The 26,220-nt window shown below is 34.7% G+C and overlaps 1 protein-coding gene across 2 annotated transcripts in view; it reads right to left on the bottom strand.

The window, feature by feature from the left end:
• VPS13C (vacuolar protein sorting 13 homolog C) overlaps positions 1 to 26,220 on the bottom strand; it is a 181,400-nt gene that overhangs the window by 107,543 nt on the left and 47,637 nt on the right. For both annotated transcript variants that reach the window (XM_061431119.1, XM_061431118.1), the window contains exons 11-23: positions 25,718 to 25,845; positions 24,093 to 24,199; positions 23,373 to 23,544; positions 21,980 to 22,042; positions 16,143 to 16,272; positions 15,487 to 15,581; positions 9,733 to 9,875; positions 8,383 to 8,575; positions 6,876 to 6,990; positions 5,804 to 5,940; positions 4,732 to 4,855; positions 3,285 to 3,402; positions 1,584 to 1,713 (exon numbers count right to left, since the gene is read on the bottom strand). In XM_061431119.1, coding sequence (XP_061287103.1) covers positions 1,584 to 1,713; positions 3,285 to 3,402; positions 4,732 to 4,855; positions 5,804 to 5,940; positions 6,876 to 6,990; positions 8,383 to 8,575; positions 9,733 to 9,875; positions 15,487 to 15,581; positions 16,143 to 16,272; positions 21,980 to 22,042; positions 23,373 to 23,544; positions 24,093 to 24,199; positions 25,718 to 25,845 — 1,655 coding nt within the window. The remainder of the gene's footprint in view (positions 1 to 1,583; positions 1,714 to 3,284; positions 3,403 to 4,731; positions 4,856 to 5,803; positions 5,941 to 6,875; positions 6,991 to 8,382; positions 8,576 to 9,732; positions 9,876 to 15,486; positions 15,582 to 16,142; positions 16,273 to 21,979; positions 22,043 to 23,372; positions 23,545 to 24,092; positions 24,200 to 25,717; positions 25,846 to 26,220) is intronic.

The following is a 26,220-nucleotide window of genomic DNA, read 5'->3' as shown; positions in this document are numbered from 1 at the left end:
CCTCATCTATTTGCCATGAAGTGATGGGACCAGATGCCACGATATTAGTTTTCTGAATGTTGAGTTTTAAGCCAACTTTTCCACTCTCCTCTTTCACTTTCATCAAGAGGCTCTTTAGTTTTTCTTCACTTTCTGCCATAAAGGTGGTGTCATCTGCATATCTGAGGTTATTGATATTTCTCCCGGAAATCTTGATTCCAGCTTCTGCTTCATCCAGCCTAGCATTTCTCATGATGTGCTCTGCATATAAGTTAAACAAGCAGGGTGACAATATACAGCCTCGACGTACTCCTTTCCCAATTTGGAAACAGTCTGTTGTTCCATGTCCAGTTCTAACTGTTGCTTCTTGACCTACATACAGATTTCTCAGGAGGCAGGTCAGGTGGTATGGTATTCCCATCTCTTTCAGAATTTTCCAGTTTGTTGTGATCTGCACGGTCAAAGGCTGGCATAGTCAATAAAGCAGAAGTAGATGTTTTTCTGGAATTCTCTTGCTTTTTTGATGACCCAATGGATGCTGGCAATTTGATCTCTGGCTCCTCTGCCTTTTCTAAATCTAGCTTGAACATCTGGAAGTTCATGGTTCACGTACTGTTGAAGCGTGGCTTGGAGAATTTTGAGCATTACTTTGCTAGAGTGTGAGATGAGTGCAATTGTGCAGTAGTCTGAGCATTCTTTGGCATTACCTTTCTTTGGGATTGAAATGAAAACTGACCTTTTCCAGTCCTGTGGCCAGTGCGGAGTTTTCCAAATTTGCTGGCATGCTGAGTGCAGCACTTTCACAACATCATCTTTTACAATTTAAAATAGCTGAACAGGAATTTCATCACCTCCACCAGCTTTGTTCCTAGTGATGCTTCCTAAGGCCCACTTGACTTCACCTTCCAAGATGTGTGGCTCTAGGTGAGTGATCACACCATCGTGGTTATCTGGGTCATGAAGATCTTTTTTATATTGTTCTTCTATGTATTGTTGCCACTTCTTCTTATGATCTGCTTCTCTTAGGTCCATACCATTTCTGTGCTTTATTGCACCCAATTTTGCATGAAATTTTCCCTTGATATCTCTAATTTTCCTGAAGTGATCTCTAGTCTTTCCCATTCTATTGGTTTCCTCTATTTCTTTGCACTGATCACTGAGGAAGGCTTTCTTATCTTTCTTGCTATTCTTTGGAACGCTGCATTCAAATGGGTATATCTTTCCTTTTCTCCTTTGCCTTTCACGTCTTTTCTTTTCTCAGCAATTTGTAAGGCCTCAGACAACCATGTCTGGTTTCTACGTCTACTTTTACTTAAAACACATTTCCTAAAAGTGAAGAACATTTTTCTTTTCATCTATGTATCTTTGTTTCCGTTATTCCCTACAAGAGACTTTATACCATCACTCCAAAACAGTAGCAACCAAAGGCTAGTCTTTATTTACTCAGTGTACAGAATCAACTACAATAAACCCCCCAAAAATATCACATAAATGAAACTGGCTGTAAACAATACTGAAAAACAAAACAGCTCACAAAAAGATGAAAAAAACTCACCATATATAAAGATGTAAAGATATTTAGAATTTTTATTATCTCTATTTACCTGTTTCTCTGGAGACTGTGCAGATGATTTCTGTGGCAAGGGTATACTGTTAATCAAACATAGCACATCTTTCATCTTCTGGTCAGAAATTCTCACATGCATCAAAGGAAGCCCTCCGGATACTTTAAATCTAAAAACATAATTAATTAAACTCTAAGGTTTCAAGGTCCAGCTTCTCTATACTATGGAAGAGGGAAGGGAGTGGAGAGGAGATTACCTTGTGGGGTCAAAGTTACCTTGGATATGTTTTAATATAATTACATTAATGTCTCAACACTGTCAGGGAATAGGAAGTTCTATGTAAGCCAAGTTTTGTATCCTTCTTAAGCAGCTAAACTATCTTAAGCAAAACTTATTTTTTAGGAAGATATTGTAAACACAAATTGTCTATGTTTTAAAACCTAAAACACTGTATATAACTTATTTGCTGGTGTTAAAGATTTGTCATTCTAAACATCAAAGAGTACCCACCCCATCATTCTCTACCTTCTTACCTCCCTTTAATTAATTTTATAGCATTTGTCAGCACCTGACATAGTATTAAACTTCCCCCAGAAAGAAAACTCCAGGCCCAAGAGGTTTCACTGGCAAATTCTACCAAATGTTTAAGGAGGAAAAAAACACCAATTCTACACAACTTCCCTCCCTGAGGCCTGATACACTGATGCCAAAACAAGAAACTAAGGCACAGGTCAACAGCCCTCATAAACAGAGACGTAAGGTTTTAAAACTTCATGACAAAATTTTAGCAAGCAATTCCAACATTTTAAAAGAATAATACATTACTAAAACAGGTTTATCTAGTAATGAATGGCTGGTTTAACATCCAACTGATAAAGAGTACCAATGAACTACTGATACACCCAACACAAATAAATCTCAAATCAATTATAATGAAAGAAGTCAAAAAAAGAACTGAAATTGTATGATTTTATTTATATAAAAGTCTAGAAAACTCCAACAAACTGGGAGTGTCAGAAAGCAGATCAGTGTTTCCTGGAGACCGAGGGGAGAGAAGCTAGCAGGAAGGGATGTGAGGGAGCAAATTCAAAGCAGCACAAAGACTTCTGAGGATGATGGGCGTGTTCATGATCTTGACCATGGAGACGGTTCCATAGAAAAATACTTACATCAAAACTTATCAAAAAGTACGTTTCAAACAGATGCAGCTTATTGAATGTCGATGAGACTTCAATAAGACCGTTCTTAAAAAGGCAACAAAAATATATCATAATTATTGACTTAAATTCAAAATTCAGTTTCTACTTTCCATTCCCTTATTCTCAAGATTTCTATGGCTTCATAATCAAAACAGCTTGTAATTTTTAAAGATTTTCTTTTTTAATATAGAACCTTGAATTTGATCCATCCAAAAACACATGGTATACATACTGTTGATTCACTTTGCTGCACAGTAGAAACTAACACAACGTTATAAAGCAACCATACTCCAATAAAAATTAATAAAATAAAAAATGGATAACCAACTTTTACAGGATGTGAAAGTCCAAATGCTTCTGAAACAAGAGAGGTGATATATAATTCCAATAAACATTTTCTTAAAAATGTATTTCTGCTATAAGACAATCATTATTTTTTGTGCCCTTTAGAAACCTAGCTGTGGTTTCTTAAAATTCAGTAACTGATGCAGAATTATTTCACCTTGTTGATTTTATAATATAAAGGAAACTCATACATTACCTTGCCATTCTAATGTCTTTTTCCACCATTGCTTTGGCCAACTCAACGTGAATATCCATGGGTTGCAATATATGCATAGTAGATGGATGCTGAAATCGACACTCCTTCCAGTTTTCATCTTAAAAAAATGTTTACTTAAATCACTATTTTTATTTATTAAATAATTATTTTAGATTATCAGATGTTCTATGGAAAACTGATCAGAAATAATTTAGAAATATATTCAATAATACTGACTTTTACTTCTTTCAACATACAAGCTAAATGACCTATATTTTTTAATTGACAAAAGTCAAAGACTATGATATACAAATAATTCTAAATATTTATTTGAAGAATTTTTTTATAACATCTTACATTTTAAAGCTAACAGAGAAAACAATCTAGGAATTTACTGCCTTTGATTCCAGAATTAGAGATCAAGGCTGGGGAGCTGCAGGAAAAGAAAAAGGAGAAAATGGGGTAGGGGGAAGAACAAAGAAGTTTCTGGCAATTATTCTAAAGGAAAAATGAGTTTTATCAAGCAAGATTTTACGACAAGAAAAGAACAATAGTCACTTCTCTTCCAAATAAGAAGGTTGTAAAGACAAACTTCCAATGATTAACAGAACCCTACACATATCTTAATTGATGGCAATAAATAAACTTCTTTTATTGCTTATAATTCAAACAATTACTATTAAGTATATACAAAAGAAAAGGCAGCTTTAATGGTCTGTACAGGTACTTCTCTTCAAGAAATTAATATTCAGGCTCTATCTATAAGACTAAGTACAGCATTATGTATTTATATTTTAATAAATCTCAGCACTCCCACTATTGTATATACTCTGCACATAGAAGCCACATCCTTTCCTCCAATGACCTTCCACAGAGTGATATATACTCAAGGATATTTTGCAAATATTTATTGCTTCTAGATACTAAAGAAGTATAGAGAACCAGTGATCTTCATTTAAGCAGAAAACACCAAAGCTTTTGGAAAATAAGTTCACTACCTTTAAAGATTATATCCATACTTCTCAAGTATCAAATGTAATACTACTCAAAATAAAAACCAGGCTGATAGTAAAATATTTTAAAAATGAAGGCAGCAAGGAGAAACAACACTGAGACATCCCAAACACACTGGGATAGAGGAACGTGAGCTAAATGCAACTTCTATTTTGTGTTTTACGGGAGTTTTACATCACATTTAAAAAAAAAATAGGCAGTGACTGGACTTAGATACCAACAGTACTAAGTACCTGAAGATGAACAGCCACCATCTCTATTTGGAATTGTGACAAAGATTTTCACTGAGGGGCTCCTATTTGGTTCTCTTAAGTGACCAGCAGCATACATGTTCAAAACGTCATCAGGGATGATATACATGCGAACATACATATCCATTTACCAAAGCTATTCAGCATAATTTCAAGGTCCTGAAAACTGAGCAACAGTTTACCTGCTCTTGCAAAGAGTAGCTGCACACTTTTTATTTCAACATCAAACTTGTCATATGCCTTATCCATTATTTCTTCCAGAGATGAATTACTGGTCTTCTGCAAACCTTGATCTTTACTGTTAAGCTAAAATGGAGAGAAAGCTTAATTTTTTAACAGAAAAATCTATATATCAACATAAGTTGTTTTCTTAAAGCCTAAATAAAATTAAAATGTTGCTCTTAATGAATTCACATTTTGCTCCAGTTTCTGATAGTTATTAGCAAATATTTTATTTGGAATATACCATATGAGCATACGTCTCTATTATGTTTGGATAACAGGGACTCAGCATGCTGACATTAATTAGAAGATGAGTTACAAGAACTCTCTCTCAATCTGTCTAAACATGCAACAAATCCTGGCTCTCAGGAGTCGTCACTACTTGTGGATCAAGTTCCCCTACAATTCATCTTAAACTCTCCACCATAAAAAAGAAGGTTTTATTCCTTCCTCTCCCCACTACATAAATGCATAATTAGGCCATTAGAATTCAGCTCCAATCTCAACTTCCTTTTCCCTCTGCTGAAAGGAAATCAAGGATCAATTCAGGACAACAGTTTTTGAAATCACTTTTTCTCAGAAGATTGGAATGCTGGGAGGTTCAACATCCACGTCCTTGGAGTTCTCTTATTCTAATAGTTGTTGTCAGTGATTTAACAAATATATAATCATGTTTGCATAATTTTCTATTCTCAAGATATATAAATGAACAAAGAAAACTATGTAATTGGATTTTAGAAACCTAGGAACGCTTGAAAACTAGAAGTGCATCTTTCTAATTAGGAAAAGACAGCACTAATCCAGCCTTCAATATCAAATCATCCACCATTTCAGAAAATGTAAGGTATTTTTTTTTGAATAGCCACAAAATACATAGAAACTACACAATCTATGTTAAACGTGACAAAATGCTTAACAAGAAGTAAGTCTGGGTTTAGTTTAAGTGAACTTTGAGAGAAAAACAGTGAACTGTCAGACAGCTAGCTACTAAGCTGAGCAAACATGGGCAGGCAGAAATGTATACACACCTACCCGAAAGGTACCAAAATCTAAGATGAGAAGATCTGACTTTTCATGGTGGAAACCGGTCTGTGGAACTATTAGATAAGAAGGCTTCAGATTTATCCTTAAATCAAGAACTTTTCGGGTTTCAATAATATGTGTAAGTCCTACAAGAAGAAAAGGAAATGATGAAAAACAGCCAAATTTAAATACATTAATATAATCGTATCATTAATGAGAAAAAGAATATCACTTGAATAGTATGTTGGTGACGTTCTTTTCACAGATTAGGTCCTCCACTTGGCATGTAAGTTTAAATTACATGTGATCAATGGGAAACAATCACACTGCATAATACAATAAACCTGACACACCTAGTATTTCAGTCAGAGAGTGAAAAATTCATTATTTCTTTAGTTAAGTGGGCTTCCCTGATAGCTCACTTGGTAAAGAATCCGACTGCAATGCAGGAGACCCGGGTTCAATTGCTGGATCGGGAAGATCCGCTGGAGAAGGGATAGGCTACCCACTCCTGGAGAAGGGATAGGCTACCCACTCCAGTATTCTTGGGCTTCCCTTGTGGCTCAGCTGGTAAAGAATCTGCCTGCAATGCAAGAGACCTGGGTTCAATCCCTAGGTTGGGAGGATCTCTTGGAGAAGGAAAAGGCTACCCAGTGCAGTATTCTGGACTGGAGAATGCCATGGACTGTATAGTTCACAGGGTCACAAAGAGTGAGATACGACTAAGCAACTTTCACTTTTCACTTTAGTTAAGTAACCAGATATAGTGGGTAACTTGAACTTAGAGGCCATGATGCACAAAAGTATGTTATCTTTAAAACTCGATTCACACACAGCATGGTGAACAGTCCCTTAAGAACTGAGACAGGGAACTTTTACATTTCAAATTTACTCTGCAGCACGGGTTCCTAAATTGAACAGCTGACAGAATCACCTATGCCCCACATCATTCTCTTTCTCACCCAGTCTGGCAGGTATATTCAAGAAAAAGCTACCTACACTATTTCAAATGTAGTGTTTACATTAGAAGAGAAAAAAATTTTTGAGAGTTGAGATGTTGCTTCTGCATCAAATTCTTTACCTGTAGCAGTTCTCTCTTTAATTTCCTCCAGCTTCATTAATGTAGCTGATGTTATTTGCTCAAGATCCAATCCCCTATTTGACTGAAAGAATTCAACCACTGCATTGATGGTTTTCTGTAAAATCATTGAAAATATAAGCAAGTTATACACAGTATTTTCCATATTATAAATTTTAAAGTTACAGTTTAATTCTAATCAAATCTGGCTCTGAACTGAGACGGCACTTCCAAAGATAAGCTACCCTCCTACATCTTCTTCTGGAGGGAAAGAGAACCTGAAAAAAGGTAATAGGCCAGTTAAGCTTATTGAGAAGGCAACAAAGGTGTGCATATCATTAAGGTGACCTTGACTATGTTTGGTGGTATCATGTCCATGTAGCAATGGGGTATTACTTCTAGTCTTAGCCAGCAGAATGTATACCGCAATTGGATTCCCCTGTGCTCTAAAGTTTAGAAAGGAAATAAGAAAACTGTTCTGCCCTTACCTACATCTAAAACTTCAACTTAAAAATCAGACATTTTGAAAGAAAGAATGAGTACTGGGGACTGGATGTACAACAGTGCAAATGTACTTAACACTTCTGAACTATACACTTAAAAAATGACTAAGATGGTAAATTATATGTATTTTACCACAATTTAAATTTTTTTAAAAAATCAGAGAAAACAGTAAGTTCTGCCTCTGACCCACACTGTGAAATTATTTCCATAACTGTACAGTAAAAATAAGTCAGAGACCTTAAAACACAAAGTGGGCCAAGCAACAAGTGATGGAATAATGAACCACAGCCTTCCACGTCTTGGCTAGCTCAGGATGAATTAACAGAGTCTGGATAAAGACGGAGCTACAGATACAGAACTGGAGCCAGCTGTTTCAATAACACAGAAATGACAACACTTTTTTCTCACATGATCAGTATCTAAAATTCTTTTATTTGCTCCTAAAGTTCCTTAAATTGGTTACAAACACTGAGGAGAAAGGGAGAATAAGCCAAAAGAAACCGGAGTAGAAAGTCAGTATATAATTATTTGTGAGTAGTTAGTTGGTATAAAAGCATAGACTTCTTTAAGAATATATTACCATTTTTTAAAAATGTAACACAAGCATAGGTAGTATACCTTACAGTAGGGAAAAAAAAATCTGTAGTATATTAAAAATCAAAATTAACTGCTGGGACTTCCCTGGTGGTCCAGAGGTTAAGACTCCACCTTCCATAGCAGGGACTCTGGTTTGATCCCTGGTCAGGGAACTAAGGTCCTACATGCCACGGAGCAGACAGGCTCACACGTCACAACCAAGATTCCACATGCCGCAACTAAGACCCAATGCAGCCAAATAAATAAATATAAAAAACTAAATACGTACTGCCCTTTAAACAAGAAAAAAGTATCACTAAATGGAGCTGCTAGGTAAATAAAGATTAAATATGAAAATGGAAAAACAAGAAACCGTATGTCAGAAGCTTAAGATGTGTTTGATTAAGATTCACTTTCTCCTTGTACTCACAGCATCGTAGATGACCTCCACAGGCTGAGACTGAACAACCAGAGTCTGGTCAGCAGTACTACTCTCTGGATTGGTTTCAAATTCAATTTTAAGCAAGGATGATGCAGTATCGCCAATTGAAGCCACAAGTGATGGTATAATATCTTGTTGTCTCAGACCTGTTATATACCAGTGTTCTAATTTTGCTTCCACTCTACAATCCAATGAGGAAAAAAGAAGTATTACAAATAAGATCCTTTGCAATATAACAGTTTGAAGTACAAATTTCCCTTTAAAAAAAACTCCTTTGAGAATCAGGACCATGTCTATCATCCAGAGTTGAAGTCCAAACTCCTTAGCCTGGCATTTAACTACCCACGGAGTCTGGGATTTTTTTTTTCCCTGATTTGGTTTATTTTTTTGTTCTCCTAATCCTCATGAAAACCCGCTTTGGCTAGCTTCAAAACACTGCAGAATTGTCACACGAATACATGCTACACTTAATTCATGGGATTCATCCCGGTTTCACGTGACCCTAAAGCTGTTCTCCCTCATCCCTGCTCCTGCTGGCCCTTCCAATCAGTTAAGCTAAGTCCCCGTTCTTTGAGACCAGTTATTCCCTTCCACAGCTGAGTTTGTACAGCATTAATCCTAAGGTATTTAACACTGCAGCTCCTTATTACTTCTGAGCTCTGAAATATCGAGCTGGCCAAAAAGTTCATTTGGAGTTTTCCATAATGCGTGCATGCTAAGTCACTTCAGTCATGTCCAACTCTATGCAACCCTGTGGACAGCAGCCTGACAGGCTCCTCTGTCCATGGGATTCTCCAGGCAAGAATACTGGAGTGGGTTGCCTTGCCCTCTTCCAGGGGATCTTCCCCACCCAGGGATCAAACCCATATCTCTTATGTCTGCTGCACTGGCAGGCAGGCTCTTTACCACTTTTCCCAGCACCACCTGGGAAGCACAAAATATCTTAAGGAAAAACCCAAACAAACTTTTTGGCCAATCCAATTATTATACAGATTTTACGTTAACTTTCTGTATTCCTTCTCTTATCATCTATACCATAAACACCTTGAAAACAAAAAGTTACTATTCTTATGCACAGCCTTCATAGTAACAAATCCATGAACTGAACAGTATACAAGAAATATTTGTGAAGCAAAGAAGCAAGAGAACAAATAATGAGCTTCTCACATAGTTTCATAACAAAACAAACTCAAATAAAATGACCATACTCACATGCTAAACAAAAAAAAAACAGAGGAATTACTATTAATCAATTTTTTATGCTAACTATACTATATTTTTTTGGCTTGAAGTCACACCTAGAAATAAAAATTGAAATAATATGTTTTTAAAACTTACTTAAGTGCTTGTGCTCCTGGTCGCTGAGATACTTGGGTTCCAAGACCAATTATCTGAATTTTCAGTATTTCTGGAATATTTCTATTTTCTCTTATTGTAATTGAGGTGCTTACTAACTTCAGTGCCACTATATAAGCAACATACTAAATGAAAAAAATGAATGAAAATGGTTAAATTTTAAGAAATTACTTTAATAATTTCTTCATATTTAAAATTGTTAAATTATAAAATGATCTACAAAACAACATGGTTGGTCTTTGCATCACTATGTTCACCATAAAAAAAAAAAAAAGGACATTAGAAAACCCAATAATACAAAATTGCAAAAGATTCAAAATTAACTTCTCTTAGTTTTTAAGGTAATAAAAAATGAAATGATAAAATATTTTGTGGCCTAAATATTCAATTCAGTAGCTTTCAATAAAGTAAATTAATTCAGATCAATCATCTAGCTCAAAAACTGAACAACATTCAAAGAACATCTGCTTAATGACTTTGGAGAGTTAATAAGACATGGAGAAAAATAAATCCTGCTCCCAAAATTGATAGGTCAAGACTAAAGGTAGGACAGATAACCAGAAAGATGATTCTCATCAAACAACACAAGAAGAAAAGGAGGAACACAGAATCTATAAAAGAGTCAGAAAGCAACTGACAAAATGTAAATAATAAATCTTTATCTATCAGTAGTTACTTTAAAAGTAAATGAATTAAATTTTCCAATCAAAAGACAGAAACTGGCAAAATGAATTAAAAAAAAAAAGATACAATGGTATGCTGCCTACAAGAGACTCACTTTAGCTTTAAGGCCACACACAGACTAAGAGTGAAGAGATGGAGAAAGATATATCAAGCAAACATTAACGAAAAAACAGGATAGCTATACCTACACCATAAAAAAAACTTTAAAAATGGTCAGAAAAGACAAAGAAGGTCATTATATAAAGATAAAGGGGTCAAACTATCAAGAAGAGGTAGCAATTATAAATATATCATGTACCCACTGGAGCACCTAAATATATAAATCATATACTAACAGAACCAAAAGAAATAGACAGCAATATAATATTAACTGGGGACTTCAATACTCCATTCTCAACAAGGGAGAGATCATCCAGACAGAAACAATGAGGAAACAATGGATATGAATAACACTACAAGCCAAGTGGATTTCTCAGACATACATAGAATGTTCCACCGAATAGCAACAGAATATTCTTCTGGAATACACAGAATATTTTCTAGGATAGATCATACACTCAACCATTAAAAAAAAAATTCAAAATATTCAAGAAAGTACACATTATATCAAGTATCTTTCAACCACAATGAAATGAAACTAAAAACCAATAATAAGAACAGTACAAAACTCACAAATACATGGAAATTAAACAACACACTCCTGGATATACTCCTGGATCAAGAAAGAAATCAAAATGGAAAACAAAAACTATTATGAGACAACAAAAATGGGAATACAACATACCAAACTTACTGGGTGCAGCAAAAGCAGTTTTAAGAGGAAAATTTATAGTGATGAATGCCTACATCAAGAAAAAAGAAAGATCTCAAGTAAACAACCTAGCTTCACACCTTAAAGAATTATGAAAGAACAAACTAGGCCCAAAGTTAGAAGAATAAAGGAAATCATAAAGATTACAGCAGAAATAAATGAAATAGAGGATACAATAGAAAAATAAAAACACGATGGAGATTAACAAAACTAAGAATTTGTTCTTTGGAAAGAAAAGCAGAACTGACAAACTTTAGATAGACTAACAAAAAAAAAAGACAACACATAAATAAAATGATAAATTAAAGAAGAGACATAACAACTGATACCATAAAAATACCAAAGATCATAAGTGATTACTATGAACAGCTATCCACCAACAAATTGGAAAATCTAGAAGAAATTGATAAATACTGAGAAACATATAATCTACCAAGAATGAATCATGAAGAAACAGAAAATCTGAATAAACCAATGATGAAGGAGATTGAATGAATAATCAAAGAAAGAAAGGAAGTGAAGTCGCTCAGTCATGTCTGACTTTGTGACCCCATGGACTGTAGCCTACCAGGCTCCTCTGTCCATGAAATTTTCCAGGCAAGAGTGCAGGAGTGGATAAAAAGACCATACACCATAATCAATTAGGATTCCTCTCAAGGATGTGAGGTTGGTTCAACAAATGAAAATAACTTATGCAACACATCACATGAATAAAAGGATAAAAATCACATGACTATTTCAATAGGTTAAAAAAAAAAAACAAAAACCACCATTTGACACAAGTCTACACCCATTCAAAATAACAACTCTCAAGGAATATGGTACAGAAAGAATCAACCTCAGCATGACAAGCCCACAGCTAATATCATACTCAATGTTGAAAGGTAAAAAAGTTCTTGCTCTAAGATTATGAACAAAACAAGGGTGCCCACTCTCACTACTACTATTAAACATAGTATCTGATATGATAGCAAGAGCAATCAGGCAAGAAAAAGAAACAAAATGTATCCAAATTAGAAAGAAAGAAGGAAAAATTCCTGTCTTTGCACATGGTATCCTCTTACATAGAGAAAACCCTTGATTCCATCAAAAAAAGAACTAATGAAAAAATTCAGTAAAGTTGCAGGATACAAAATTAACAAATGAAAGTCAGTTGTGTTTCTTGAGTTATTTGAGAAAAAAAATTTAAGTGATCCCATTTACAACAGCAAAAAAAAAAAAAAAACAATAAAATACTTAGGAATAAACTTAACCAAAGAGCTGAAAGATCTCTACACTGAAAACTAAAAGATAGTCATGAACGAAACTAAAGAAAACATAAACAGAAAAGCTATGTCTTATTTATGGATTCTTAAAATGTACATACTACCCAAAGTAATCTATAGATTCAATGAAATCCCTACGAGACTTCAATGGCATTTTGCATGGAACTACAAGAGACCATGAATAGCAAAAGCAATCTTGAGGGGAAAGAAAACCAAAACTAGAGGCACAACATGTCCTAATTTCAAACTATATTACAAAGCTACAGAAATCAAAACAGTATGGTGCTAGCATTAGAATAGGCACACAGACCAACAGTACTTAATCAAGAGCACAGACATAAATTCATACACATATGGTCTATTAATATTTGACTAAATAATCAAGAATATTCAACAGGCCAAAGATATTCTTTATTAAATGGTGCTTAAAAAACCTGGATATTCATGTGCAAAAGAATGAAATTGGTCACCTGTCTTACACCACTCACAAAAAAATAACTAGAAACGGATTAATGACTTAAATATAAGACCTGAAACTATAACTCTTAGAAGAAAACATAGAGAAAAAGCTCCTTGGTGGCAATCTTGACAATGATTCAATGGATATGACACCGAGCAGAAGGAAGAGAAGCAAAAATAAACAAGCAGGACAACATCAAACTAAAAAGCTTCTGCACAGAAAAAAAAAAAAAATCACAAAATGAAAATGCAATCAACAGAATGGGAAAAATATTTGTATACCACATACCTGATAAGGGGTTAATAAGAAAAATACAAAAGGAACTCATATAACTCAACAGCAAAAGAACAAATAATCCAGTTAAAGGTACAAATTATTATATATAAAATAATAAGCAACAGAGATACATTATATGTCACAGGGAAATATAGTCATTATTTCCTAAGAACTTTAAATGGAGGCTAATCTATAAAAATATTAAATCACTATGATGTACACCTGAAACTAACATAATAGTGTAAATCAACTATACTTCAATTTAAAAAGATTAAGCAATAGCTTTATATGGAGGAAAATACAGTCAATGTACTTTAGGAAAAAAAAACACAATGAGGTATCCCTTCATACCTCTTAGAATGGCTATCATTCTATGCCAATTTACATTCCCACCCTTGTACACTGTGGGTGGGAATGTAAACTGGTACTGTTGTTGTTTAGTCACTAAGTCCTGTCCAACTCTTTTGTGACCTCACAAAAGGTAGCCCACCAGGCTCCTCTGTCCATGGGATTTCCCAGGCAAGAGCACTAGAGTGGGTTGCCATTTCCCTCTCCAAGGGATCTTCCCAACCCAAGGATTAAATCTGAGTCTCCTGCACTGGTAGGAGGATTCCTTACCACTGAGCCACCTGGGAAGCCCACAAATTAGTATCATCAGTATAAAAACCAATGAGGAGGTTTCTCAAAAATTAAATAGAGACATACTACATGATCCAGCAATTCCACATCTGGATATTTACCTGAAGGAAATAAAATCAATATCGCAAAGAGATATGTGCACCCCCACGTTCACCGCAGCATTTTTCACAACAGCCAAGACACTGCAACAGCCTAACTTTCCAAGGACAGATGAAAAAATAAAGAAAATGTGGTATAGATATACATGATGATATATTATTTAGCCATAAAAAGGAAGGAAATCCTGCAACAACATGCATGTAGCTTGAGGACATTATGCTAAGTGAAGTAAGTCATTTACATGTGGAACCTAAAAAGAAAAGACTCACAAAAACAGAGAATAGGCTGTTGGTTACTAGGAACAGGGAGCAGGGTTTGGGGGAAATACATGGAGGCAGTCAAAGCTACAAACTTCCAGTTATCAGATGAATAATTTCTAGGGATGTCATGTAATTTAATGTAACAAATACATAAAAGGCTTCTACAAATCATCAAGAAAAAGACAACCCAATAAGAAACAAGAGACTCAAAAGTCACTTCACAAAAGAAGATATACAAAAAAGTGAAAAACCTCTTCAGTTATCCAAGAAATACAAATTAAAACCACAATGAAATATTACATACTCACCATTTAGAATGGATAAATTTAAAGGACTGATAAGAGTTGGTAAAGACATGGAATAATGAGAATCCTCATATACTATTGATAGAAATGTTTTCCACATTGGAAAAGTATTTAGCAGAATCTATTAAAGTTAAATATACTCATATCCTATGATACAGCAATTCCATTACAAAGGATTTAATGAGCAGAAAACCTCATATACCCAGTAAAAGACATTTACAAGCAGTTAATAGCATAACAACCAAAAAACAGGAACAACCCAAATGCCAATCAACAAAAGTATGAATAAAGTGGTATTTCCAAATGAAAATACCTACACAGCAATGAAAATGAGCAAAATACAACTAGTCAAAGAACAGAGATGGATCTCAAAATAATGCCCTATCTATTGCCAAGGTCCATAAATTAACCTTGATGGTAATTACACAGTTGTGCTTTATGACAAATCCAATGAGCAACACATTTTGATTTTGCTCACTCTTTCATACAGGAGTTCTATTTCACATACACAAGAAAGATAAAATTTTAAAAGACTTAATTACCTCTGCAATAAGTACTTTTTATCAGGTTATTCTCACACTCATTAAAGCAAGTATACCGAAAGTTGGAGACAGTTTTAAATGGTAAGGTCTGGCTGAAACATTTAACAAACAGTAAAGCAAAACTTTCACACTGTGGTCCTGGATTAGCATCACCAACTCAATGGACATGAATTTGAGCAAATTCTGGGAAGTCGAGGAGGGCAGAGGAGCCTGGTGTGCTGCAGACCATGAGGTGGCAAAGAGTCGGACGTGACTTAGCGACTGAACAACAACAAAGCAGAAACAAATTGCAACATGTTTTTAGTAGCTACTCTAAAAATCAATACTTGTTTAATCCAATTCAAGATAGTACAGAAAAATGAAACCACCTGAATAATTACCACCTAAATAATTACCTGCTTGGGTAAAGTTAGGTTGTGGGTGCTCTCACTATAACCAATAGCCGTGAAGAGCTTATCTTTTTCCTCTGGTGTCATAAGGTCATCAATAGCTATAAAAAGACAATATTTTAAGAAATCAACTGCTTCAGTTTTACAGAGACTGTGAATAAAATCAAAACAAATTAACAGGTGGCCTAAATTTATAGACACAAAGGCTGAAGCAAAAGCAGCAAAGTAATTTCCTCTAGTATACTATGTTGACTTGTTAAAGATCATGTATTTTGCTTATTTAGGTCAAGAAAATGCAGACATAACATTAAGGCAATTCATGTGTCACATAGAAATTTTACAATTTCCTAAGTATTTTAAAAATTAAGTGAAATATCTAATTAAATATCCATGTAAAAAGTAACAATAAAGAATGCCACATGTGAGATTTTTGAATTTCAATTTTCAAATTTTTACACAAATGACTTTTCTCAAAAATTCAAAGCTTCCTTTTAAATAAACATGGAAATGTTTCATCCTGATATATCTGCTTATATGTTTACTATACTGAGCTACTTTTACTTCAAAATTATTACAGAATAAAATTCAACTAACTAGCTAAAGCAGAATTTATATATTTTTTCCTTACCAGTGTGCAATAAGTCATAAGACTTGGAACTTACTTTCAGGAATCAAAGATTCTTCATCTTTTTTCTTAGATTCCTTCTTACTCCAAAACCCACTAAACCAGCCTCCACGTTTCTCAGCTGTGTCAGTAGACTTTTTCTTCAATTTTTGCCCTGATCGAATCACCTAAAAATTAAAAATCAAAAAATTTAATTAAAGAATAAATGCCCTCTTCACTTTCAGGTCCAGGCAGGTAAGAACAGTGGTTACATTTTTTTTAACACTACATAAAGTTAAAAGCAGTCAATACAGCTAGTTCCTTCTGAACTGATTCTCAGCATTATCTGGTTAATACAATCTCACTATTAATTACTTTCCACACGTACTGACAGCTTTCTGATGAAGCTGCATTTTGTGAGTGATTCAGATAAAGTTTCAAGTAAAATTCTTTTGAGCAATGTGTTTTCTAAATTTATAAGGTAAGAAGTCAAGAGGAAAGCAGGTTTTTAAAATGAAAAGTTCCCTGAAAGGAAGATACGTGATCTCAAAAATAAAATTTAACAATCCCATTTCATAATCCATACACACTGTTGACTTGCTAACTATGAACATAATTTGGGGACAGAATATAAATAAAATTAGAAAGTGCTCAAATCTCATTTCATCCTCTTTCTCAACAAATCTTGGCTTATCTGCTGCTCCTTGTCTTCACCCCTTTTTAGTAAAATATAGATGAATAACTCAAGAGTGGAAAATGAAAGGATAAAAAGAATGAAGGGGTTAAGTAATTTAGACTCTTCTCATTCCCTGAGTAAGTAAATAATTTTCCCACTTTAAATTTAAAATATTTTAAATTGGTAGTGAATTGGTAACATACTGCAAGCTTCAGTGTATACCAAAAAGTGAAATAATCCAAAAGCAAAGTTAAAGAAAAGAGCTGAATTATATAGTAAAGAGAATAGTTTGATTAACAACTCAATTTAAACTAAGCTATCTTTGACAAGTAGATATTATATAGGGAAACAGGTTTGTATCTGTCCACAAAATCATTAATGTTTTCCATTATATCTCAGTTGTAACTATCTTTTGTCAAGCTTTATCCATCTTCAAGAGTTAGAAATGCAATGGGTAAAAAAAATATATAGCTGGCTGGTTTGTATTCTATATGAAATAATAATTAATTTCTTTGTTCTCCTAGCATAGATTAGTATGCATTTTTATTTTCCACAGTAAAATATATCTATATGAGACCAAAAAGAACTTTTACAATGTGTATAAAACCTAATATGAAGAGGGATGCAGATCCCTTTCACTTTTTCCTAAATACCACCTCTGTTGCCTTCACTTCCCTTCCTTATCTAGCTAAGGGGCCAAGGTAAATAACTTTAGCCAATCCTCAGCCCACATTCTAAACTCTCTGGCCCTGCAGATTTTCTATTACAATGAAAAAGCATCAATTTGGGATGAATCTAATTGTCATCTCTTCATCTACATCCCGCCCTTCTTTAGCTACAACAACTAATTTATCTTCTTCCTTCAATTTTCAAGCAACTGGTAAGTGTTATTAAGAATACCAATTAAATTGAAGCCACTTAATTTAAGGAGGATTGGAATTAACTGTTTCTTCTGGAAAACTACTCCTCTAATTCATAGGAACAATCCACAGCAGTAGCAAATACCTTTTAAAATACTCAGACACTCTCTGACCCACCTTGGGGAATTTGTCCTTAAAAAAATTAGAAATGCTTCGGAAAATGTGACGACAAGGCTATTCACTGTAGTGTCATTTATAATTAAATATAACCAGGAGGAAATTGTGAAGCAAATTCCAGTGCACGAACAGAATGGAATATGAGTCAGTTATTCAAAATTATGTTGGATAAACAATTCTATGGAATACTATATAAAACAGAACACAGTATTTTTTTTAAAGAAACAAAAGTGTTAGTTACTCAGTCATGTCCGATTCTCTGCAATTCCATAGACTGTAGCTCATCAGGCTCCTCTGTCCATGAAATTCTCTAGGCAAGAATACTGGAGTGGGTTGCCATTCCCTTCTTCAAGGGATCTTCCCGACCCAGGGATTGAACCCGGGTCTCCTGCATTGCAGACAGTTTCTTTACCGTCTGAGCCACAAAAGTAACTTAGAAAACCTTTCCTTGACTCCACAATGCCCACCAGTTGCCACCCTTTATCTTGTTTTCCACTTACAATGAAGTATCAGGACTGCCTGTGCTTACTCTCTCCAATTCCTCATCTTCCACCTTCTCTTATTCCTATCAAATTTCTACCTATAATATCCCATAAAATTTGCTCTTTAAATGATTTCTTTATGGCTAAATCCAATGATGAACTTTCAGTTCAGTATGAAACTGATCTAAATGAAAGCAGTGAAAGTTTAGAGACCCGAAGCAGGATATAAATCATCTGCACAAGGCTCAAACTCCTGTATTACTCATGTGCAAAACAGACTCAAACAATCACACCAAAGGCTGAAAGAACTGAACTGAGATTTAAACCACTATCCACAGAAGGCAAAACCCAACTTAAAATCAAAACCAAACCAGACTGTGTGTTAATACAAAATATCAAACATTTTCCAAAGGACACATAATATAATAGTCACATCATCCAGAATACAATCCAAAATTACCTGACATACAAAAACAAAACAGACAAAGAGAAAAAGAAAAATGTGACCATTTCTCAAGGGGAAAAGTCTACAGATGCCAATACTCATATAATCAAGATGTTTAAACTATCACAGGGTCACTGTATCCATGTTACATGAGATAAACAAAAATACATTCAGTTCAGTTCGATCGCTCAGTCGTGTCCGACTCTTTGCAACCTCATGAACTGCAGCACGCCAGGCCTCCCTGTCCATCACCAACTCCCGGAGTTCACCCAAACTCATGTCCATCGAGTCGGTGATGCAATCCAGCCATCTCATCCTCTGTCATCCCCTTCTCCTCCTGCCCCCAATCCCTCCCAGCATCAGTCTTTTCCAATGAGTCAATTCTTCGCATGAGGTGGCCAAAGTATTGGAGTTTCAGCTTTAGCATCAGTCCTTCCAAAGAACACCCAGGACTGATCTCCTTTAAAATGGACTGGTTGGATCTCCTTGCAGTCTAAGGGACTCTCAAGAGTCTTCTTCAACACCACAGTTCAAAAGCATCAATTCTTCCGTGCTCAGCTTTCTCCACAGTCCAACTTTCACATACATACATGACCACAGGAAAAACCATAGCCTTGACTAGACAGACCTTTGTTGGCAAAGTAATGTCTCTGCTTTTAGAAATTACTAAAAAGACTGAAATTTTCGGTAGAGAAATGGAAACTATAAAAAGGAATTCAGTAAGAATTCTAGACCTGGAAGATACAATATCTGAAATAAAAAAATGAAGATGGGTTCAATAGTAAAATGGAGATAACAGAGGGAAAAGTAAGCTTGAAAAGAGATTAAGAGAAACTATCCAATCAAAAGAACAGAGAGGAAAAAAAGATTAAAGGAAAAAAATGAACAAGACCTCAAGAACCTATGGTCACATACATGTTTGTGTTGTGTGTATATATACATATATACACACACACATATATGTGTGTATGTGTTATATTATATATATATACACATATACACATTTGAAATTTGGAGACCAAGAAGGAAAGAAGGAAGAAATAGGAACTAAAAAATTATTTGAAGAAATAATGGCTGAAACATCCCAAATTTGATAAATCCTCAGTCCTTATTTCAGTTGCCCAATGAGATGCATCTGTCACAGCTGATCACTTCCTGTTCCCTGACATCTTTTCTTCACTTGACTTTGAGGTTATTACAGTCATAGAGCTTTCAGCCTACCTCTCTGGCAACTCCTCCATGGTAACCACGGCTCTCACTTCTTTGACCTATAAACAATACATAGACTTTGGGTCTTTGGACTCCAGGTACTCTAAGCTCCAGGTACTCTAACTTAGGTGATCTCATCCAATGCCATGGCTTTTTAAATAACATCTATGTTCTGACCCCTTCTAAATGTGTATATATATCCAGCACAGACCTCTCTTCCAAACTCCACATTCATGCATCCAACTGCATACTCCCTATCTCCAAGTTAATATATGATAGCTTAAATCATCAGTCCCAGAAAGAACTCCTGATCTTCTCCCATCTCACCCAAGCATGTTCCATCTAGTCTTCCCCATCCCATTTCACGGCAACTCCATCCTTCCCAACTGCTCCAAGCCCAAATCCCTATAGTCACTTTCAACCTCTCTTTCATAAAACCCGTATCTAATTAGATGGGAAATATTGGCTCTATCTTCAAAATATTTCCAGGGTTTGAGCCTTTCTCATCACCTCCACTGCCACTACTCTCAGCCAAACTTCTATTATCTCTCACCTCAAATATTTCAATAGCATCCTAATTGTCCTCCCTGTTTTCATCCTTGTTGTCCCTCTATGGGCTTTTGCTTTCAAAGGAGCAGCCAGAGTAATGTTTAAAAATCTACATTGGATTATATCATTCTGTTCTCAAAATAGCTCCTCAACTCAGAAGATAAGCCCAAATCCACACAACTGCTTATAACACTTTCCACAATCTGACATCCTCCTCAATACTGACAAGCACCTCTCCCCCTCCTCTAGCACCTCACTTCTCTGACCTCACTAACCACAGCCACCGGTGTCTCCTCTCTTTCACCACTCTACTTAGAACCCTGAATGAGTCAGATGTGCTCCTAGCCCAAAACCTTTCAGCTTGCTCTACTACTTATTCCTGGTATACTTTTTCCTCAGGTATCTTTCTGGTTGACTCCCTCATGTTCTTCAGCGCTCTGCTGAAATGCACCTTAAGAGAGCCAAACTCATTGGAAAAGCCCCTGATGCTGAGAAAGATTGAAGGCAGGAGGAGAAGGCGGTGACAGAGGGTGAGATGGTTGGATGGCATCACCAGTGAAAATCAGACATGGACTGGACAAACTCTGGGAGGTGGTGAGGGAAAGGGAGCCCTGGTATGCTGCAGTACATGGGGTCGCAAAGAGCCAAACACGACTGGGCGACTGAACAACAACAAAGCCGATGAACAATGCTGTGACAGTTTCAGGTGAACAGCAAGGGACTCAGCCACACATACATATGTATACATTCTCCCCCAAACTCGCCTCGCATCCAGGCTGCTACATAACACTGAGCAGAATTCCATCTGCTATACAGTGGGTCCTTATGGGTGATCCATGTTAAATACAGTAGTGTGTGCATGTTCATCACCATCTCCCTAACTATATCTTAATTACCAGAAAAGTTATGTTACAGAATAATAGAAATGACAAGAAACAAAGAGGAGAAGTTACCAAGTAAGGTAAGTCAGTAATTATTACTACAAAAAGATTGTAAGTACTGAAAGTATTACAAAGAGACTGAATTCAATTTTAGAAAAAAAGAAAAGGAAGGAAGGAAGAGAAGAGAGAAGGAGGGAAAAAAGAAGATGGGTGAAGGAAGGGAAGGAAGAGGAAATAAAGGGAAAGAAATAGGGGCTACGAAGCATAAGTAACTAGGGACATATGCATGAGAGAACAACTGGAAGCCTACATATCAAAATGGTAACACCTGCATTCTGTGTTGCTAGAACTGTTTGACTTTTACTTACTTTCTTTTGGGGGACCAGCAAAAATTTTGTTATAAAATTAGGAATTTTCCCCCTTCATACTACTGAGGTTTTTTCCCCCACAATATTCCAATTTTATTTTTTCTGAGACTGAGCCATGAAAATTCAACCTTTATTATCAATTGAGTAAATTTAAACAACTTTCTAAGCAACTTAAATTCTTGATTCCAGGTTTAAAGGAGTAGTATTAACCCATTTAAAACATAAAATCAGCTAATAAAAATGATTACCTCAACTTGTGCTTGTTGCCTTGCTAAAATTATGTTAAAAACATCTAGTATCTTCTCCAAGTCCTATAAAACAAAGGGACATTTGTAAACAAAGAAAATGGTCATTAAATTTTTTTCATATATATTTCTAGGCTTATTCCAGTCCATGAACAAACAGTATCTGTGATCTAATGAAAGTGTAAGTATAAATTTGAACAGATATTTGGCTTTTACATTTTTACATTTTGCAATGTGAAAATAGTTTTGCAAAAAAGTAAATCCTCATTAAATATGAAAGTAAGAATTTTAATGAAACCAAAACAATATAGAGACAGCCATACATGCAAATGGAAACAAAAATATTTAAGAGGGGGACCTGTTTTAGGTATTGGCCTTATGGTTGTTACTTTGGACTCCCTCTTCTCCATGCTATTTTACAATCATTATACTAAAGTCACCTTAATAAAATACAAAATTTAAGAATGTAAAATTCTTCAAGTCAAGTATGCCAAAGCAGAAACTGACTTGGGGAATTTATGTAAGGGGAATCTAACATGTACTGGATGACCTATTTGTCAGATGTTCTATCTGTTATTTCATGCAATTCCCACAAGAGTGTAAGATACATACTATCTCCATTTTATACATGAAAATAACAGATCTAAGATGTTGAGAAAATTGATGCTTTTCCTAATATATAATACTAGTGATTGTCATATATTTCAGAATAACAATTAATTCTTTACATTATGAATTTATGGCAAAAATAGTGATATAATCAAGACCAGATGATATTCAGCAAATTAAATATTTAGTATAGTGTTTTTCTGTATTTCAAAAGTGGGTAAATAAGACCCCTATCTTAAGGAATAAGAACTATTTTTTTTACAAATAAATTATATATTTAGTACAGTGTTTTTCTGTATTTCAAAAGAGGGTAAATAAGACTCCTATCTTAAGGAATAAGAACTATTTTTTTTTACAAATAAATTATATATTTAGTACAGTGTTTTTCTGTATTTCAAAAGAGGGTAAATAAGACTCCTATCTTAAGGAATAAGAACTATTTTTTTACAAATACTCTGAACTCTTAAAAAAAAGCCACTAACAAAACAAACAATACATATTTAGCTAATAATAATTACATACTCAAACAGCTCTGATACTGATTTTCTAAATATTATTATTATAAAAACTAAACACGTTTCTCCAAATAGTTTATAGTAGGCTGATATTAGCAAGGTATTTTTAAAGGGAAAAAACAGGTAAAAAACACTTTGCATTTTCCATACAGTTCTCTCAAAAAGAACTCAGTATTGTTCTTCCTAAAATTGTCTTTAAATTTATATCTAGAAAAATTAATACTTAAGGATGATTTAACAAATAACACCTTCCCAATACATGCAAGATATACCTGAATTTGTTTCTGTATTTCTTCTGGGACTTTAGTCTGGGTTAGCTTATTTTTATAGGCACTTTTATAATTCTTGAGCAATTGCCTGTGTTTTTTTATGTTACTCCATGACCACATCCGTGTATACCTTCTTATATGAACTTCAAGAACAGAATCGATTGCATATTTCCACCTGTAAACCAAATTTTGTTAATGCACATTGGAATATGAAGGTTTAAAAAGCAGGAAAACAGCACTGACATTTTACAGCTACACTGTTACTTATTTTGTTCTTATTAACTGTATTCTTACAAAGGTTCAGCCATAATATTTCAGTTCCCCAATACTTCAATTCTCTGACTTAAATACATTATGAAATAAGCAAACCATTCGAGGAAGAGGGTGTGTCAAAGCAAAATAATAAAGACACAAAATGACATGCTGTGTGAAATTAATAATATCCCAATATATTTGTGACACTGAGTTCACATGCATGACTGAAGGGCAATATGATCAAAAAAATGTTGAAAGTCTTGAATGCTGAGTTAAGAATTTAATCTAGGAGCAAGAGTACAGGAGAATGTGTTTATAAAAAAAGTAACAAGGACATAATATAAAAGCCCTCTAATGTCTATTAAAAAAAAAAAAGTGGCTTTGTTACATGTCTTTCAAGGTCTGTTAGCTCTGAGAGTTCCTAATCATATGATTACATAAAATATTTTTTTAAAAATTCTAACTTACCATTGTCGACCATTGGTATGAAGTGGTAAATAAGGCTTATATTTTCTGTAAGGAGCATTTCTAACCATGTAATCCACTGACTCCAAAAGGTCGATCATACTTAAGTACTATAAAAACAAAAACCAAGTTACATCTGTTACATCACAACATGGATAAATACCAAATTTTATTATATTTTCTGCCTAGTGAGATTTCAAATTATCTGAACAATGAATACCATAGCTGCTTGGTAATTCAATAATATATTTCATCAAAGTTAAGAAACCACCAATTGTAAGATAATATTAAGCACTGCTGATTAAACATCATACCACTAATAATAATATACATGCCATTTTCAGATATATTAAAGTGTGATATAAATGTAAATCTTAGAACCAATGAAATACGGTATCTGTTACTACTGACATGAAACTCGCTTAGTGCTAAAACCAAACATACTTTCCTCTGGACCATCATTTCAAGTAGTGGCAACCTATAAGCTAAGTTTCCAAATTGCTCCAGGGAATTATTGCATAACTAAAGCAAGATAAAATTATTTAACCACCAATACAAACAACTCACATGGAGGAAAACACACACACACACAATGAGAAGATAAAGAAAGGAGAGGTCTAACCTAAGAGTAACCAGTACTTATCATGTGGATAGCATGAACTTAAATGTATTTGTAAGTGTAAAACATACTCCAAATTTTGAAGACTTAAAAAATAAAAGGATATAAAACATTGTAACAATTTCTAATTTTGATTACATGTTGAAATGTAATCACCACTTCCCTGGTGGCTCAGATGGTAAAGCCTACGATGCAGGAGACACGGGTTTGATTCATGGGTCGGGAAGATCCTATGGAGAAGGAAATGGCACCCAACTCCAGTTCTCTTGCCTGGAAAATCCCATGGACAGAGGAGCCTGGTAGACTACAGTCCGTGGGGATGCAAAGAGCTGGACACAACTGAGTGACTTCACTTTTCACATGTTGAAATGATAATATTTGGGTAGGTTAAGTTAAATAAAATGTTATTAATTTTAGTAATTAATTTCCTCTTTTCTTACTTTGCTAATGTAGTTACTAGAAAATTTAAAATTCCACATATAACTTGCATTATATGTGTACTGGACTGCACTGAGCCAAAAGTTCAATTAACTATAAAGCCCTCATCCTCCTTTCACTTCCAGTTCTCCAAATTAGTTATTGAAACTCCTTAGGTACATAACCAAACTTGAGAAACAAGTAAAGGAAAAAAAACTGCCAACACAGCTGTTCTAAAAATTAAGTAAACAATATTTAATGTAAGAGTGTCTGCTATTAAAATCTGAGGAAGGAAAATAAAACCATTAAAATTTTTCATCAAGAACTGGGAATTAAATGGAACCATGCCATATACTATAATTTGGTAGGATTCTCTACCAATAAGATGAAAATCATAAAAAATGAAAGAAAACTATTTCTTATATTTGGTATTTATTTTAAAATAATACATACAATCTATTTTGAGGAATCAAAACTCAACAATAACAAACCAAAAGAACCACCAGAGCAGTGAAGAAAGAACAGTCACAGAGGACAAAAGCTGTTGAGATTCAAGGCTACTCAAAGCTGGAAGTCCTTAAATGAATCTTACCTGAGGTTTGGTCAGTTCAATTGCAATATTTTGTACTTCTATGTTCCAATCAAGTTTAGGTGTTTTGAGCTCTGTTTCTGCATAAGGATTCATGTAAAGTTTTGCAGAGGCTGATATTGGCTGAAAAACTTACACAAGATGGGAAGACATAAGATATGTTTATATGCCCTTACCTATGAAAAACTGTAAATAATTATGAGAACACTGTTACCTTGAAAGTAAAGAAAAATCATCAAAAATATATTTTTAAAAATATTAAAAAAAAATCATCACCAAAAACTACTTAAGCACCTATTTATCTACATAATCGGAGAAGGCAGTGGCACCCCACTCCAGTACTCTTACCTGGAAAATCCCATGGATGGAGGAGCCTGGTAGGCTGCAGTCCATGGGGTCGCTAAGAGTCGGACGTGACTGAGCGACTTCCCTTTCACTTTTCACTTTCATGCATTGAAGAAGGAAATGGCAACCCACCCCAGTGTTCTTGCCTAGAGAATCCCAGG

Source organism: Bos javanicus, chromosome 10, assembly GCF_032452875.1.
Source record: "Bos javanicus breed banteng chromosome 10, ARS-OSU_banteng_1.0, whole genome shotgun sequence".
In the NCBI taxonomy this organism is placed as follows: domain Eukaryota; kingdom Metazoa; phylum Chordata; class Mammalia; order Artiodactyla; family Bovidae; genus Bos; species Bos javanicus.
The sequence above is the reverse complement of the archived record's forward strand: the minus strand, read 5'-3'. Positions and strand labels throughout refer to the sequence as shown.